At 34.1% G+C, this 16,092-nt stretch overlaps 1 protein-coding gene and 1 long non-coding RNA gene across 3 annotated transcripts; one reads left to right on the top strand and one right to left on the bottom strand.

Annotated features, from left to right (window-relative positions):
- Positions 1-346: 346 nt before the first annotated feature.
- LOC142627630 (DNA polymerase lambda-like) lies at positions 347-6,172 on the top strand. Of its 2 annotated transcripts, XM_075801510.1 has the most exons (4): positions 347-1,476; positions 1,832-1,899; positions 2,557-2,641; positions 5,274-6,172. In XM_075801510.1, the coding sequence occupies exons 1-4, from the start codon at positions 1,378-1,380 to the stop codon at positions 5,436-5,438; spliced, it is 417 nt and encodes a 138-aa protein (XP_075657625.1). In that variant the 5' UTR covers positions 347-1,377; the 3' UTR covers positions 5,439-6,172. The 2 variants fall into 2 exon arrangements, with proteins under 2 accessions (XP_075657625.1, XP_075657624.1); XM_075801509.1 differs by lacking the exon at positions 5,274-6,172 and having other exon boundaries at positions 2,557-5,086.
- Positions 5,369-7,595, bottom strand: LOC142627631 (uncharacterized). Its single transcript, XR_012842899.1, has 3 exons — positions 7,521-7,595; positions 7,315-7,373; positions 5,369-5,492 (listed from the first exon to the last, which is right to left on the bottom strand). It is a non-coding gene; the product is annotated as an uncharacterized LOC142627631 (long non-coding RNA).
- Between the last annotated feature and the right edge of the window lie 8,497 nt (positions 7,596-16,092).

Genomic DNA, 16,092 nt, shown 5'->3' with positions numbered 1-16,092 from the left:
ATATGAAAAAAATATATTTGATAAAATTTAAAAATTAAAATAATATTTTAACAAAAAAAAAAAAAAGCTCATATTCCAAAATTCATAATTTAAGTCTTACTATTTTTCATTTCAATTATCTAAAAATTTGCATTCTTTTATTTCAGTTTGCTAAGTTTCAGAACTCCACAGTTTCATTATCATTTGAAATCCCCAAAATAATATTTAATATATTATTTACTAATTAATTTATAAAAAAACGTTAATTAAAAAATTTTTTTTAAAAAAAACCAATCCTAAAGTGAGATAATTAGATATTCATATTCAGCCCCGCCGACACACCGCACAAAAGCAACTACGCAGTTTCAATCATGTCTCTCTTAGGTTGGAGATGTGGTGGGGTGGGGCGCTATTGTTGAAGTTGAAGTTGAACACCATAGCTGCTGCTTCTTCTGCTACTGCAAGTGCTAGTACTACTTCTTTCCTCCAAAATCTAATCCGCCACAACAGTAGATGTTACTTATCCTTCGCCAACAACCCAATGAGTGTGTAGGGGTAGGGGTGAGGTCGTGGGTTTCAAACCCAATGAGTGTATGTGTAAGCTGCCAATAAAAAAATATTATGGTCATTAGTATAAGAAATCCAGGACATTTTTCTACAGACCACCATATATCTGGCTGATCTTGGTTCCAAAGAGTGAAGATTAAATTCCTGGATGCCTCCAAATTCCAACAAACAGTTTTTCTACAAACATAAAAGATTCTATGAAAGACATTATTTCTTATGACCTAATTGAATTAACCCTTGATTGCTGCAGATCTTGCCACTTTCTGCCCCAATTCTTTGACATGCCTTTTTTTTTTTTTTTAATGTTATCATTTTTGTTTTATGTCACCCCTTTACCTGTCTTACATTCTTTTATGACTTATAGTCTTTCTTCTTTGTAAATTCTAACTGTCATACACGTGTTATTACTCTATACTTACAGTCATAGAGGTTTTTAATCAAAATATGTCCATTGTTTAAAGGATATGAAGTTCTTAAGAGAGGATTTGATTTTCACTACTCACAGTGAGGAGGTAATATCATTTTTCTTCTGTTTGATTGACCTATCTCTCTCCCTCCCTCTTTGCTGAACGCATGACTCTCTTATTTCTTGTATTCTATGTTATATATGAGAAGGGGAGGTAATTGAAGTTTATAGGTATTTATTTTTTGGATGCTTCCTTTTTTTTTTTTTGGTCATCTTGTGTAGCATATTTTAAGAACCATTGTTTTACAATAAAACTTGTGAACTTTGAGAGCTATTAGTTTGTTTCTGCAAATTGCATTTTGCAGTCATAGGAAATGAGATCCTTGTGATTGTCAAACTTGCTGTAATATGCCCACATTAACTTTATGCAAAAGTTTGCACAGGGTACTGATTCTGGTGTTGACACTTACTTTGGTCTATGCACATATCCTGGGCATGAGCTGCAGCACTGCATAGATTTGAAGGTACTTGATGGTTTCCTTAATTTCAGACAAAATACCAAAAGGAACGCCTGCACTTTATATCTGTACTGGTGTTTATTCCTATGCTCTCCCTCAGAAGAATCATAGGCCATTATTGAAGAGGATTCTAATTATGGGTTTCTTAGCCCCCAACAATGTGAGAGAAGAACCCCTCTTCCAATCCTTTTTCATGCTTGAAACCACGCCCCCACCCACCCACACAAAAAAAAAATGTGTTACTTCTATAATGAACTGCCACCTTTGGTTGTATACAGCTTTTCACTGTTATATGTAGAATTGCAGAAATGTATATGATTGATTTCGTGATACTTTTAATGCATTTATTACATTTTTGTAGGTAGACCCAAGGGATATATATGCATTTGGACTTATAGCTTGGACAGGGAATGATGTGTTAAATAGGAGGTATAATCTCCTTACTGACTATTGAATTCTGTAGTTTCTTAAATATTCTAGCTTATGAAGCGTTTGCCTAATGAAAACAAATAGAGTTCACAGAATGCATGTCTGATCCCTCTGCATAGGATTTTGTAGGCTTAAAAAAAAAATGTGTCAGCTGTGTCAAATGATGTAAGTTTGCAAATGAACAAAGGATGAGGGCGATGCATCTATCAAAAATATTTAATATTGGAAAGAGTGTAGTGCTTCTGTTTGAGTAACATGTCTAGCAATTGTTGTATAAATTTCTAAGTAATATGCTATATTGCTATAAACAGAATTTGCTGAACTAACATATCTTGGAAAGCAGTAGATTAAATTAGAGGGAAACAAACAACTAGCTTTTTTGATAGTACTGACAATTATTTCATTTGCTACCAACAGAATGGTGTTGAGTCTTCCAGAACCATTCCTTGTACCTACTTTTCTCTCGTAACAAATTGATTCACTTTCTATACGTACTCCATATTTTGCATCAATTTTAGAATGTCTTCATTATGCTTGGGCAATATTTATGACAAATAGACTTATGGATCAATCAAGAATTTTTTTTTTTAAAAAGAAATCCAAAACTACCCATGGTTGAGTAAAAGTTTATACGATTTACTTGATACTTGGGTGTAGGTTGAGATTGCTGGCAGAATCTAAAGGATTCAAGCTTGATGATACAGGGCTGTTTCCAGCTACTCATGGTTCAGGCAGTAAACGGGTAATGAGTTTATATGAGTTTGTTGCACTTTCACTTGTTTACATGGTTCATCTAGCTTTAGCATGCATTTTTCAATTGCACGGAACAAGGGCTAGTGCAAGTTTTAAATTTAACACAGAGAAAGAGGGGTTTGATTTCCTGGGATTTCCTTGGCTTGAACCACACGAAAGGAATCTGTGAGCTGTGAATAGTTTGTATAAGCATGCGTACATAAGAGTTACCATGCTTGGTTTTGCACCATTATAAACTAAAACCTCCCTCACTCCTTTGTTGGCTGAGAGTTTTTTGGCATGCTTTCCTTGTAAATTATGATATAACAACAGGTTAGAAAAAGAGGGATTTTTCTTTGGCATGCTAGCCTTGAATGCCATGTAATTCAAACAAAGGGGTCCAAGTAAAAACAGTGATGCCACCACCACAGGGTTGAGCTTTCGCTTTGGTCCTCAATTTCCGCTGCATGATAATTTTTTTTAGCACTAGAAATATACGGCAAGGAAAGGATTAGACGGAACTGGGAAGAAAGGGTGAGGGTGAATAACGAGAAAAGAAGAAACAATCCATGTGATATGATACTGCAGCAGTGGTTAGATAGCCAACTTGTCAATGGGATGGATACCTACAAAAACAAAGACTGCCTTGGGTGGCACTAGTGTGGCATTGGTTTAAGAATTCTGATGCCTAAGGTAGTGATGATCTAACCAAAAAAAATAGTTTTAGGAGGTATAATGCACTTAAATTCAACTACATTACGTGGGCTTAGAAAATTCAAGCATTGTTAAATCCAAACTGTATTATCTATATACTTCATTTGTTGGATATTTATTTCTCTGAACAAATGAATTCATTAAGCATAGACAAAGGGGGTAACGAGGAGATGGTTGGAAGCTCCCATGCATCAAAAGAGGTCACATGCATCACAAGAGGATTCCCTTGGTCCTGGCTGTCCCAAGGTATCCTGGTTTAGTCCCTTTCTAGGCTCCCTGGGAAACTCTCCTCACAAAGGCCGGGTTGAGCTTCTTTTTTCCTTTTTCTTCCTTTTCTATGGCCCAAAGCTTGCCCATTCATAGGTTTGGGCTCCCTCTTACTTATTTTAAGTGGGCCTTGGTAGGCAGATTGGGCATTGTCTATCTTTGAGGGCCCCTTTAGTTTTGAATTTCAACACTTGTAATATTTTGGACCTCAACACATAGGTTGAAAATTATTGACTCAATCTGTCCTCTTTGCAATGAGGATAGAGAAACAATAGCACACTCTCAAAATTACATTTTTAGTAGTGCAAATATTATTAAATTGGTGCTAAACCCTCTGGACCAACTGAATAGAGCTAACGCTCATTCATCAACATGCCCCTCTAATGCCACCTTAAATGGCTTTCACACTAGAAGAAACTTGGGATCTAAGGAACCTAATCCTCCATAATAGAAAATAATAGTCCGTTTGGATTGAGGGGGAATAGAGTAGAGTAAAATAAAGTAATTTTTTCTCAAAATTAGCCTATTTTAAGTCAACTTAGCTCTACTCTCCCCCTCAATCCAAATGGGCCATAAGTTCTAAACCTTGTCAAGACTATAAACAACTTGGAGGTTAGAGTGAATGAACTTGTAGAGGCTAGTGATTCCAGGGATAAGATGAGATGCTCTTCTACAAGAAAAATGCCATGACTTATTGTGCAGCTTCCCTCCCTCCTCTTGTCTGGGATACTTGAAAGTTTGGATATTGATCTTTTGTCGGTTGAATTAAAGTTATTTTTTATCGAAGGAAAAAATAAAGTAACAAGTTCACATAAATTTTACTAAGATCAACAACCCTTCTCATAATTTTAATAACATTAACAACATTAGAATTGTAGCCTTTTACTTTTTGTATATTTTGCCTTAGTTGGGATTTCTTCCCTCCTTTTTCTTTGTCAAGCAGATAGAGTATCCAAGTCTTTTCCTAAAACCTTGACTGAACTAGGCACAATCTCTATGCGTATTTGCATTTGCTTAAGAACAAATGAAATCGTTGAATCTTTGCTCCAATGACATGAGACTCAAATAAGAAATCCAGTCGATGTCCAACTGAGCTTTTATAGCAATGAGTAGATGACAGATTATTGATTAATACAACATCACTTTAAAGCACAAGTATGGACCACTAAAACACAGTCAAACGTAGAATACATATTGCTTTGAACTACTATTTTGAATGTATAACGTGAAAATGTCCAAAAACTTTGCCTTCTATTTGTTCTAAAAATGCAACATAATATTTCCCAAAACCAAAAAAGGGAAAACAAAATCAACTCTAGAATTCCGTAGTGTCTAAAACAGTAGTTATTCCATTTTGGGAAAAAAAGGAAACTAGCAATCAGAATTTTCAGCACACATTAACATGAAATGAACTACACCACATCTTCCATTCAGTTGCTCAATATGCTACACTTGACCAGATTCTGATGAGGACAATTCCTGATAATGTCTTTGTCGCAATTTAAGTAATCTCAATTCCTATGCTGACTAAATCCTTGTCTTCCACCATCATATTAGCCAAGTTCCATTCATTTGGTAGATCATAGAATAGGCATGTCTAATGCTTGCAACACATCCTTGAACTCAAAATCACATGTTTCTTTGTTGAACCGTTCAACCAGCTTGTACCTCACATCATTCAAATAAAAAGATTGGGTCGTTTCCAACAGCCATTTTGCCTCTGTGTCACTAATCTTGCTTGTGAACACAACATCACCATGGATCAGCACCAAGTCCTTGCTTTCTGCAAATTCATTGTAATAAGATACAGCAAAGTAAGGAGCTGATTGAGTTCCTCTTGCCTTGTAATCTTCAAGACCAGTGAAAAGTATGTGCGGCATCTGCACTGCAAGAAAAGTTCAAATAAGCATTTTAACCATAGCAAATACACTGAAGATCATCTTTGTTACTGATAATAAGTTGTAGTGAGCTGTAAAAAGTTTGTTACATGAAAAAAGCTCATCTATAGCTGTGGATGACTCATATGCTGCTCCCTGTCCCGTATTGAAATATTGCTTTTGTAAGAGTGTAAAAAACATATAACATTCTTAAAAATCTTCTGAAAGCACTAGCTAAAATAGCCTTTTACAAGATATTAAATGTATTATTTCAAATAATACTCCTACCAGGTTAACATAACCCTAACAAGTTACCATAACCCTAACAGGTTACTTGAAATAGATTTTCTAGAACAAAATTGTAAAAAGAGAATAAAGAACTGGGGCTCAACCATTTCAGGAGATAGACCAATCTAGTTTGGGAGAGAACTTTTGAAACAGGATAGTAATGTTGAACAGTCTTGTCAATTTAAATTTTTATTCTTTAATTAAATTTATTAAAAACATATCTCAGGGTATACATTAGAATACTAGTAAGGCAGTTGAAAAGTCTTGTCAATTAAAGACCTGAATAACAGGGCACTAGGCAATTGCAACAGGCACCTGCAGTACTCATTAGTACAAAGAAGATGAATTTAGTTATTATGGTAAGTCTTCTAAGGACCACAATAATTTTAAGTATAAAGAAAAGGGAAATTCAGTCAATAGGAATCCTCCAAGAAGTGTTGCTTACAGAATGGAATGTTTTCTTCAATTCTTATTTATGATTATGCCAAGACCCTTTTGGCTAAATTGGTTGGCACCTCTTGATGTCTACGACATCCACGGCTTAAACCCCCCCCCCCCCCTCCCCCAACTATCAAATTATCAAAAAAAAAATCTTATTTATGTATTATAATTTTTCCTTAATCCCTAATCCCTATCAGAATATTAGTGTGCATACAACATTATCAAAAAAATATCTTATTTATGTATTATACTTTTTCCTTCATGCCTAATCCCTATCAAGATATTAGTGTGCATACAACAGCAATAGTAGGAGAAGAATGAATTGACCATCAAAAATTGTAGATTTTATTCCATTGGTTACTATAGAATGATGTAAACCCTCAAATAGATGCTTTGTATTTATGAGTGATTCAAAGTAGATGGTTGATTATATACCCATTACATTGATTCCAAAATCAATTGTACTTCCTTCTATATTACAATTTTAATTATTATTCTTTTAATAAGTATATAACAATTTTTATTAATAATAAAAAACTGTCTCCAAAACTATTTGTGTTATGACATATCAACTGTAAATTGAAACACATTCAGCTCAAGCTTTAATAGATAATGCTTTTGTTTTGTTCTGCGACACAGACCTTGCCAATGCATTTTTCTCCTTTGAACGTTCCATTGCATATGCTTCAGCTAAAGTGTAGAAAACATCAAAAGTAGAGAATAGATGCTTCTAATATATTAATGATCATAAAAAAACACAAGCTTGTTTGAGTTTGGTGGCAGCCTCTATTTGGGTTTGCACACTCGCATGTGTTACAGCTCCTGGTCAAATGTATACATGATTTGCTAGCAAATAAATACTATTACATTTCATAACTAAATAAACCAGTAGATTAGTAATTTGCACCAGCATTAAGGTAAAGGAAAATCTGATGATGTGATTAATTATCTTAATTAATATCCAGGGTTATTTTTTATAAGAATTTCCAGGATTATATTACTCCACCAACAACACTAAATGAAATTTGCTCAGCACATATACAAGGCTTAATAAAAACAGCATGTGTGATATAAAGCCAATAGTTAAAAACCAAACCTTGAGCAAACATTGTTGTGTAACCACGTCCTCTCCACAAAGGAATAACAAAATATCGGCTGCAAAAAAAGACAGAAGTATGGATAGCAAAATATGAAGAGAAGATATGCATACAGTACAAACATCAATATCTTTTTCTTTTTTTTATCCCGATAAGTATTTAATAAAAGGTGCAAAGGGAAACAAGCATCATCTACATGAATTACCAATCAGCTGCTCTTTGCTCCAACAAGTAATAAAGCTTTGCTTTCATAGATGCACCAATATGGCCTCTTCCCAAGTGATACTGACAAACATAACACCTCCAAAAAATAAGAAAAAAAAAACTATCTATAAGCTATGGTCCTAGAGTTCTATGTCACTATAATTTTGGTTCAAAATAGCAAAGGAGAATTCAATTCACTCATAAAGATTCTAGTTTCCATAGAAACCTTAACCTTCTCAAATATAGTCCCAGGCTGTAGATTCTCTAAACAATCATTGTACAAAAGAACTCCTCATATGCTAATTAGTTGTCCAAGGAAATTAAGCTCATTCCATAAAACGCATTCTAAAGTTTGGCCAACAAATTTAGAAAGGCCATAATCTTGGAATGGATCATGAAAATACACTTCATTTGGCAAATGTTGACCTCAATGTGGTTATGCTCACATGAAAGCAACAAGAATTGAAGAACCTTCTATAAAAGGCCTTTCCTCTCACAAGAAGCAAAACAGTTCTTGGGGTTTCACAAAATGCATATTATTATGACCAAAAATAAGGTAATAACATCAAAGAAGAGAGAGTGAACTGACAGCAGAAATCATTTATACATTCTCTTAGAAAAACCCAAAGAAGCATACACTAATTTAGACGGAAATCAACCCATGTAAAAAGCTACACCAAGTACAATCTTTTACTTCAATTTCCTTCACAACCAGATGCAGTTAATGTGGACACAGAATTTTCATGTTTCTTAGAAACAAAGAACACAAGTCAATAAGCCGAAATTTTAAAATTCACCTAATTGAGTAAAACATAGTATTAGCTTCATCAATGAAATAACAATCACTAATTTACCACACAAAATGTTGATTACTTTGCAAAAAACTTATTCACTTTAGTTAGTGGAAATAATTACATATTTTTCATTCACTCAAGCAATAATATTTATATTAATCTTAACAATTTACATTACTCTCTTTTTAATGACATGTAATATAATTGAATCTATTTCTTCAAAGATTATTACACATAATGACTATTATACATAGACCATAATATAATTTCTTACAACATATTTCAAAACGAACCTATAAGTAACATACCCACACATCGTATCAACTAGTTCATATATGCCTCTATGTTCTAACCTAACACTTCAAAATTGGGTTCCTAAGATAAGGTTCTAATGTGGTGATAAGGTGTAGAGTGTAAAAGATTTGAAGTAGGCCCCATGAATTGAAATCACACCATTTTTCTCTTCACATGGTTACTGATCAATTTAGTTGTTGTCTATTTGAGTAAATGTGAAGTTGACCTTGACAGCATTCATAATGGCAATCTGGATCACTCTTCCTTGCATGCTGCTAATAACATGGTCAAATAAAGAAAATCTACTCTAAGACAAGAAATGCATTTTTCAAATCTCTGCCTTCCATTCTTAATTGGGATTCCTTCTCCAGAGCAGCAGCTGATCATTTTTGTTTCTCATTGGTACTATTTCAATTTTCCATACGTGTAAAGAACTTGCATCTTCTTTTATGTTTCAGTGTTATTAGCACACCATTTCAGTGCCTGTTTAACCGTATCTTTAACAAACTTAACAAATGAATATGCCCTTCTTGCTTTCAAGTCCCATGTCTCATTTGAACCTGAAAATCCCTTGTCACATAACTGGTCCACCACAGCATGCTTTTGCAACTGGATGGGAATCACTTGTAGTGCTTGGTACCAAAGAGTCATAGCTTTGAATCTTCCTAACATTGGTCTAACTGGCACCATTCCTCCTTACACTCTCTCATTCTTAGTTTCCATCAACTTCAGTGACAACAACTTAGTGGCCCATTGCCTGATGAATCAAGTCATTTGCATAGATTAAAAATCTCATTAATTTGCAGTACAGCAACTTTAGTGGATTTTTTCCAACATGGCTTGGAACGTTATCTGGGCTGTGAAACATACTTCTTGAAGACAATGGCTTCACAGGTAGAATCCCACCCTCCCTCTCCAACATCTCAAACCTTAGACATTGAGTCTAAGCACCAATGACATATACCAGGGGAAATTTGTTATCTTCAGTACCTGAAGATAATATACCTGGATAATAACCAGCTCATGGTTTCCATACCATCCACTATTTTCAATACCTCCTCATTGCAAAGCATCATTTCATAAATAACAGCTTAAATGGTAGCCTTCCAATTGAAATGTGCTATCATGTTCCATTTCTACAATGCCTTTACCTTTCTTTCAACAAGTTAGCTGGACAGATTCCTTCCCATTTATACAAAGGCAGAAAGCTTCAAATTCTATCGCTTGTCTTCAAATATGTTTACAGGAGGCATACCAAGAGAAATTGGCAACATTACCATGCTTGAGACTTGAGAGGTTGTCCCTCGGCCTAAGTAGTTTCAAAGGTTTAGTTTAAGGATAAATAATTTGGGGATTTGGAAACATAGCTATGTTTGAGGGGTAGTTGGAATGTGACAATCCTACTCATTTTTTGTTTTCTCATCAAAATAATACTAAAATTAATCTATGTTAGTTGCATCTTCTAAATTGTTCCATTTTAATTCTTTATGTCTAATGTTTAGCTACTCTAAAGGTGAAATTCCTGAAGAGATTGGGAACCTACTCAATTAGGAGATATTGAGATTACACAAAATAATGAACTAACAGGAGTTTTACCTTCTTCCATCTTCAACATATCTTCTCTGGAATATCTAATTCTCAGAAACAATGATCTATATGGTAGTCTCCCAACAGATATATGTTACCATCCTTCTGTACTCAAGGTAATTTATCTCACCAACAATAAATTTTCTGGAACCATAACTATAAAAATCGGGAACTGCACTTCGCTACAAAAGTTGGACCTTGGTGAAAGCAACTTGACAAGTAACATTTCACATTTCCTTTTGTTAAGAGATCATATAATATCGTGTTAAATTGGAATAACTCTTGATATGTTTATAACAAGTCATTCAGCCAAAAAAAGAAAAAAGTTTATAACAAGTCAGTTTATAATTGAGGATAATGCGCGCATTCAACCTGCACCAATTATATGATTGTACCTGTAGGTAGTCTTGGGGCAATATGAGCCAAGATTGAGCCATTCAAGTAAAATGTTATCAGGCAGATTTATGAACCTCTGTTTTTGGATGTTAACCACTTTGACAGGTAATATGCCAGAAGGGAAATTGGATTTCTTCCCAATTTAAGCAACTTGAAATTGAGCAACAACAAACTTACAGGCTCCATTCCTCCGACCCTCTTTAGCATTTCAACAACGGAGTCCATTTCACTGGTATCAAATCGCCTTTTGGTCAGTCTTCCTACAGATATAGGCATTTCACTGGTATCAAATCGTAGAGAAGTATATTTAGGAGAAAATAAAGCTTGGTGGAAATCTTCAAAGTTCTATCACTAATAATTCAAAAGTTACCATTCTAGATATTAGGGGGCAACTTATTCACTGGTTATGTACCAAAGAACTTTGGTAATTAGGGACAACTCCAATTGCCCAAGTTGGTAATGAACCTTTTCTAGAATCTAGCTTTATTGATTCTCTGGTGCTTTACCCAAATTTTCTCATTAAACAAACTTCGGTGCCAGCCTCTACCATGTTCATTATTCTTCCATTTCAATAGCTAAAAACTTAAAATTGCAGCTTTAAAGAAAAAAATAAATAAAATAAAATAAAAATTACATCTTCAAAATTCGTTTATCTTTTCCAATGTTTCCTAACCAACCAAATAGATCTATGACAATTTAACCTCAAGTCCCTAAAAGATAAAATTTCCATCTACTTTCGCAAACTTTCTCACGAACCAAATAGAAACAGGGTGTAACAAAAAAAAAATATCAGCTTCAAGATTCTAAGCAACCAAACAGGCTATCAGCTAAGTACAAATAAATTACATTTACTTTCCCACACTTTCTCTGTAACCAAACAGAAACAGAAATAACCGAGAATGTTCTGAGTGCAAGTAGCTCTGATAATAATCACATTCCTTTTGCAAGCAAGGTCAGCAAATATGCACACAAATAAACATACACCTATAGTACCTAAATTGATAGTAAATTTCATCAGCCAAGAATTCATCTCAAATTCAATTCGTTCTCACTTCTACAACTCCGCAAAACTAGTCGATCACACAAAGCGATCAAAGAAATTCATGCAATAAACCATAAAAAAACCATTTAAAAAAAATACAAGAAAATCACATCAACTAAGATTCATAGGCAGAATAGAATAAAAAATAGGGAGTTTTTGTGAGACATTACATCATCCCAGGCGGAAGCAATGTCCTCAGGCGAGCGATCCTTCATAGGGATGGCCATAACCATTGGCTAATGGATATCCAACCCTACCCGATCCAAATGTTCCTAGTAATACCCGATTCTTCATATGTAGAGCTTAACCGGGTAGAGTATGGATATTACCCGAATTATTCGGGTTGGGTATGGATATTATCCATGCCCGACCCTTACTAAAAAAAAAAAAAAAAAAAACCTAAACCTCTCTCACAGTCTCACTCACCGTCACTCACACTCAGACACTCTCTCTGCCTGTCCTCATCCTCACCGACACTCTCACTCTCAGAGCTCTCCAGTCTATGCCTCTCCTCACCGTCACTCTCTCTCTCTCTCTGTTTTGCGCTTGGTCTGCTCGCTTGCACAAGTAAATGACTCATTCTTTGCTTGTTTGGTTTCAAAAGAAAAATCTTTTCTGTGGGTATCTGGGTTCTGTTGATTATTAACTTTTGTTTACTTTTCTATATTAAATTTGTCAACTAGTGTGTCTTAGATTTTGGTGTTAGAGTTTGAATTCAGCTGGGTATGTGTCGAATTTGGTTTTTGATTGAATTTTATCAACTGCGTATGTGTTAGATTTGGTTTTTGATTGCATTAAGGTGTTTGATTCTATTTGGGGATATGTCTATTTATAGAGAGGGAGTGAATTTGTCTAAGTTTTTTCACAAACGGAGCATGTAAGACTTGGTAATTCTTCAAGCATTCTCAATTTCTTGTTTAATGGCTAAACCTTTCTTCATGATATTGTATATCTGATTTGAGAGCTAAGTTTTGCCCTGTGAAAACTAAGTCACCTATGATATTAAAAAATCCATGGTTGACATGACTTGATGCTGAGCTTCTTTTTAAATGCTCCTTTCACATTTTAATTCTTCATTAATCATTCACTCAGAGGTTCATGCTATGACTTATGAGAGTTGGTTTCTGCAAGTTATATGTTGAATGATCGTCTACTTTGTTTGTGTTGGAGATATCACAATGCTTTTCCTCTATATCTTAAGCTTTTCTTGCTTTATACAAAATATTTTATACAGTATTGTGCAATAATTATCCAGTCTGTTTAGTGTATGTCATAGTACCAATGGTGCGTGTGTGATATGCATGTCTGTAATGTACATCTGATAGTCTCCCACTCTCCCTGTACTAGATCTCAGTTCTGAAACTATGCTCCCTATTCTCCCTGCACGGTTTGATACCCATCCTAATTACTGTCTAAGTTTTGTTGGTGGGATCATTATGCACGCACCTGTTCTGCTTATTCTGGCTGTATCTGTATCTGCATCAATTAAAATCTAGAGGAAGATAGGGTAGTTTAAGTTATTAATTTTCATCTTGCCTTAGTCACTGAAATTCTGAATCATCTAGTGTTGCGTTTGTTGTAAACTATAAAAGATTATTAATCAGAATCTATATCTGTTGTTAGAAGATTGTGTAATTTCTAGGAAGGTTGACCTCTATTTGTACTTTTCAAATGAATTCTAATGATTTAGTGAAGGGGTATTTTCTATTGTAGAGCTTCAGCACCCTGTCCCCTTGATTTAGCATTTTATATTAATGTGTTCTGAAAAAATGGTGTCATGAGAGGAACGCTTAACAGTTTAGGCCTTGATGTTTTAGATGCTGCTTGATCGACTTTGTGTTGATAGGGTCCATGAAGTAAGTTGATAAGCAGTTGTCTTTCAAAGATATTTAATATTTAATGTTCTTAAAAGAATTTGTTGTTGACCCTGATATATTCACTTGGATCCATAGAGTTGACTCTGATTTAGTTTAAATCTTTGTTTTATGCATTTTTTTAATAGTCCTTGCAGTTGGGTTTGATAATTTGTACTTGCCCATATTCTGTTTTTAATTTCTTGGTTGTGTGATTTGAAATCAACTTGTTGGATGTATTTCATGTGTGTTCTGATACTGGTAATGGCCTGTTATTCTGATTATGGTTGGATTTTCTTTGTTAGGAGAATTTTTATTCTTACTTTAGTTCTCTTGTTTCTTTCAACTGTCTAGGAGTAACCTGCCAATGACTGGTTTGAATGTATTTGGGTTTCTTTGCCTTTTTTGTTTTTTGTTTCTTGTTTCCAGGTTTGGTTCATTCTTTGTTTGTTTATAATATGTTTTTAAATTTATAACTGATGGAAGTATCTTTGGCATGTAGAAAAATGCAATCTGATAGTGGCAAGTTATTTTATATTCAGTATGTAAAATGATTATCAATGTGTTACAGAGTATTACTTATTGTGCCAAACTTACCTTCTATAGCCTCATGGTGTTTAAGAGGTTCTTAATTCTAGTTAATGGTAGCCCTGCTAATTTTTTCTCAAGTTCCAAGGGACTAAGATAAGGAGACACGCTGTCTCTGCTAATTTTTTTTAAAAAAATTTTATTGATTAGTTTTTTCTTTTTTAAGATAAAGCTATTGGTTAGTTTTTAAGTTAAAATGATTCGGGTAAAATTCGGGTATGGATATTATTATAAAATAAAATAAAAAAAGTAATAAATGGATTTCGGGTTTCGGGTAAGGTATGGATATCCATGGATAATAATTCGGGTAAGATTCAGGTATAGATACTAATGGATATTGATATTCGAGTATCCATGAGTAAACTTTTCGGGTAGGGTATGAATCGAGTATACCCATACCCTGCCCATAGTCATCCCTAATCCGTGGGACATAAGTGAACATATTTTGTTGTGAAAAAAATGACTCGAGTCCCCATATGGTTCTATCTGGTGTTTTGTTGATGAAAAAGGAAAGTGCTGTTTTTAGTTACTACCAGCAATAAAAGTACAGTATGATATTAATGCTCAAACTTAATTTGTTGTTTGTGTGCAAACGAATTATAATCTTACCTTACATTCAGTTGGGTTGATAGCTTTTTAGGTATTTGCAAAACTGTGTTATGAAGTAGTGGACTCGTGCAATGTACATGTGAGAAGTCCAGTCATCCTCAGGCTCTGAAACTATTTGGAAGTTGTCGAGCATTTTTGTCATCCAATTAGAATAAGATTTGGACAGATTGTTTCTATATAATCAAAATAAGAGCACAACTATGCCTGCAGCAATACAAAAGAGGTGACACTTTTTATTGAAGTACTGATGTGTTAGTGGCATGGTTAGTAATGCCCATGTTAGATAATAATTAAAAGGGTAAAGATAAGCGTGAGTGACTTTTTTTAAAAAAAATTTTAGAAACATAAAAAGAGGAAATTAGATTCTAACACGGGTGAGTGGTTAATATAACACAATTAACCCCAAACCAAACCCATGGCTAGACGTAAGCTTTTGGGTCAATTGGTGTATTTCTTTGTTATATTAACCTCTCAATAAAAGTTTTTTTAAGGTGTTTCTCGACATGTTTTCTTGTACAATTAATTTTTACTTGTCCATTTATTCAAAAAAAAAAAAATTACTTGTCCATTAAAATAGGAGTTACTTAGGAAAGTAGGAGTTATGCACGCGTTAATAGCATTACCTTGTAGAATATTAATTTAATCCAATTTCTTACAAACTTTTTACAAATTTACACAAGCTAAACTCAAGTTCACACACACACACACACATATTTAGAGTCTTGTACTCACAACCCACACAATTATGATTAAGTTCATATTGTTTGATAATTGAGCCTAAACTTTTAGGTTTGAACTTAATTATTAAATAAAAAGGAATATATTCCTTTTTAGCCAAACTCAAACTACATAAACAACTCAATGACATATGAAAAGCCTAGCCTAAGGTGGAACTCGACATTAGTAAACGCAAGTCCTATAGAAAGTTGTTCCGCGTGATTTTCTTTTTTTTAAAAGAATTTTTTTTTTTGGTGCCAATTGTGTTGATTTTGCAAACATATTAGTGTGGTCGAAAATGAAACATATTAGTTAAGTAGCATCCTTTGAAACCAAATCTCTGAAACTTGAGTTCCACTGAGAACTTAAAAAAAAAAAAAAAAATCAATTGATATTTTTCTCCATGAAACTTGAGTCTCTGAGACTTGAGTTCCAAATGAACTAATATGTCTCTCTCTCTCTCTCTCTCTCTCTCTCTCTCTCTCTCAACCATTGTTGTCTCTCCTCTCTTCTCAGTCTCTCTCTGTATAAATTTAGTAGAGATCAAACGGTATCCAATGTTGAGTTAAATGTAAACCCTCCAATGCCAATTTCAATGTTGATTCCAAGCTAGCTAAAGTAATGTTGCAAGAAAGATGCTACATTATGATGTGAATTATGAACAAATCATTGAATCATATTGAATTTAGATTT

The sequence above is a fragment of the Castanea sativa genome, chromosome 3, assembly GCF_040712315.1.
Source record: "Castanea sativa cultivar Marrone di Chiusa Pesio chromosome 3, ASM4071231v1".
NCBI classification, from domain to species: domain Eukaryota; kingdom Viridiplantae; phylum Streptophyta; class Magnoliopsida; order Fagales; family Fagaceae; genus Castanea; species Castanea sativa.
Note: the sequence above shows the minus strand (reverse complement) of the source record. Positions and strands in the feature narration are given on the sequence as shown.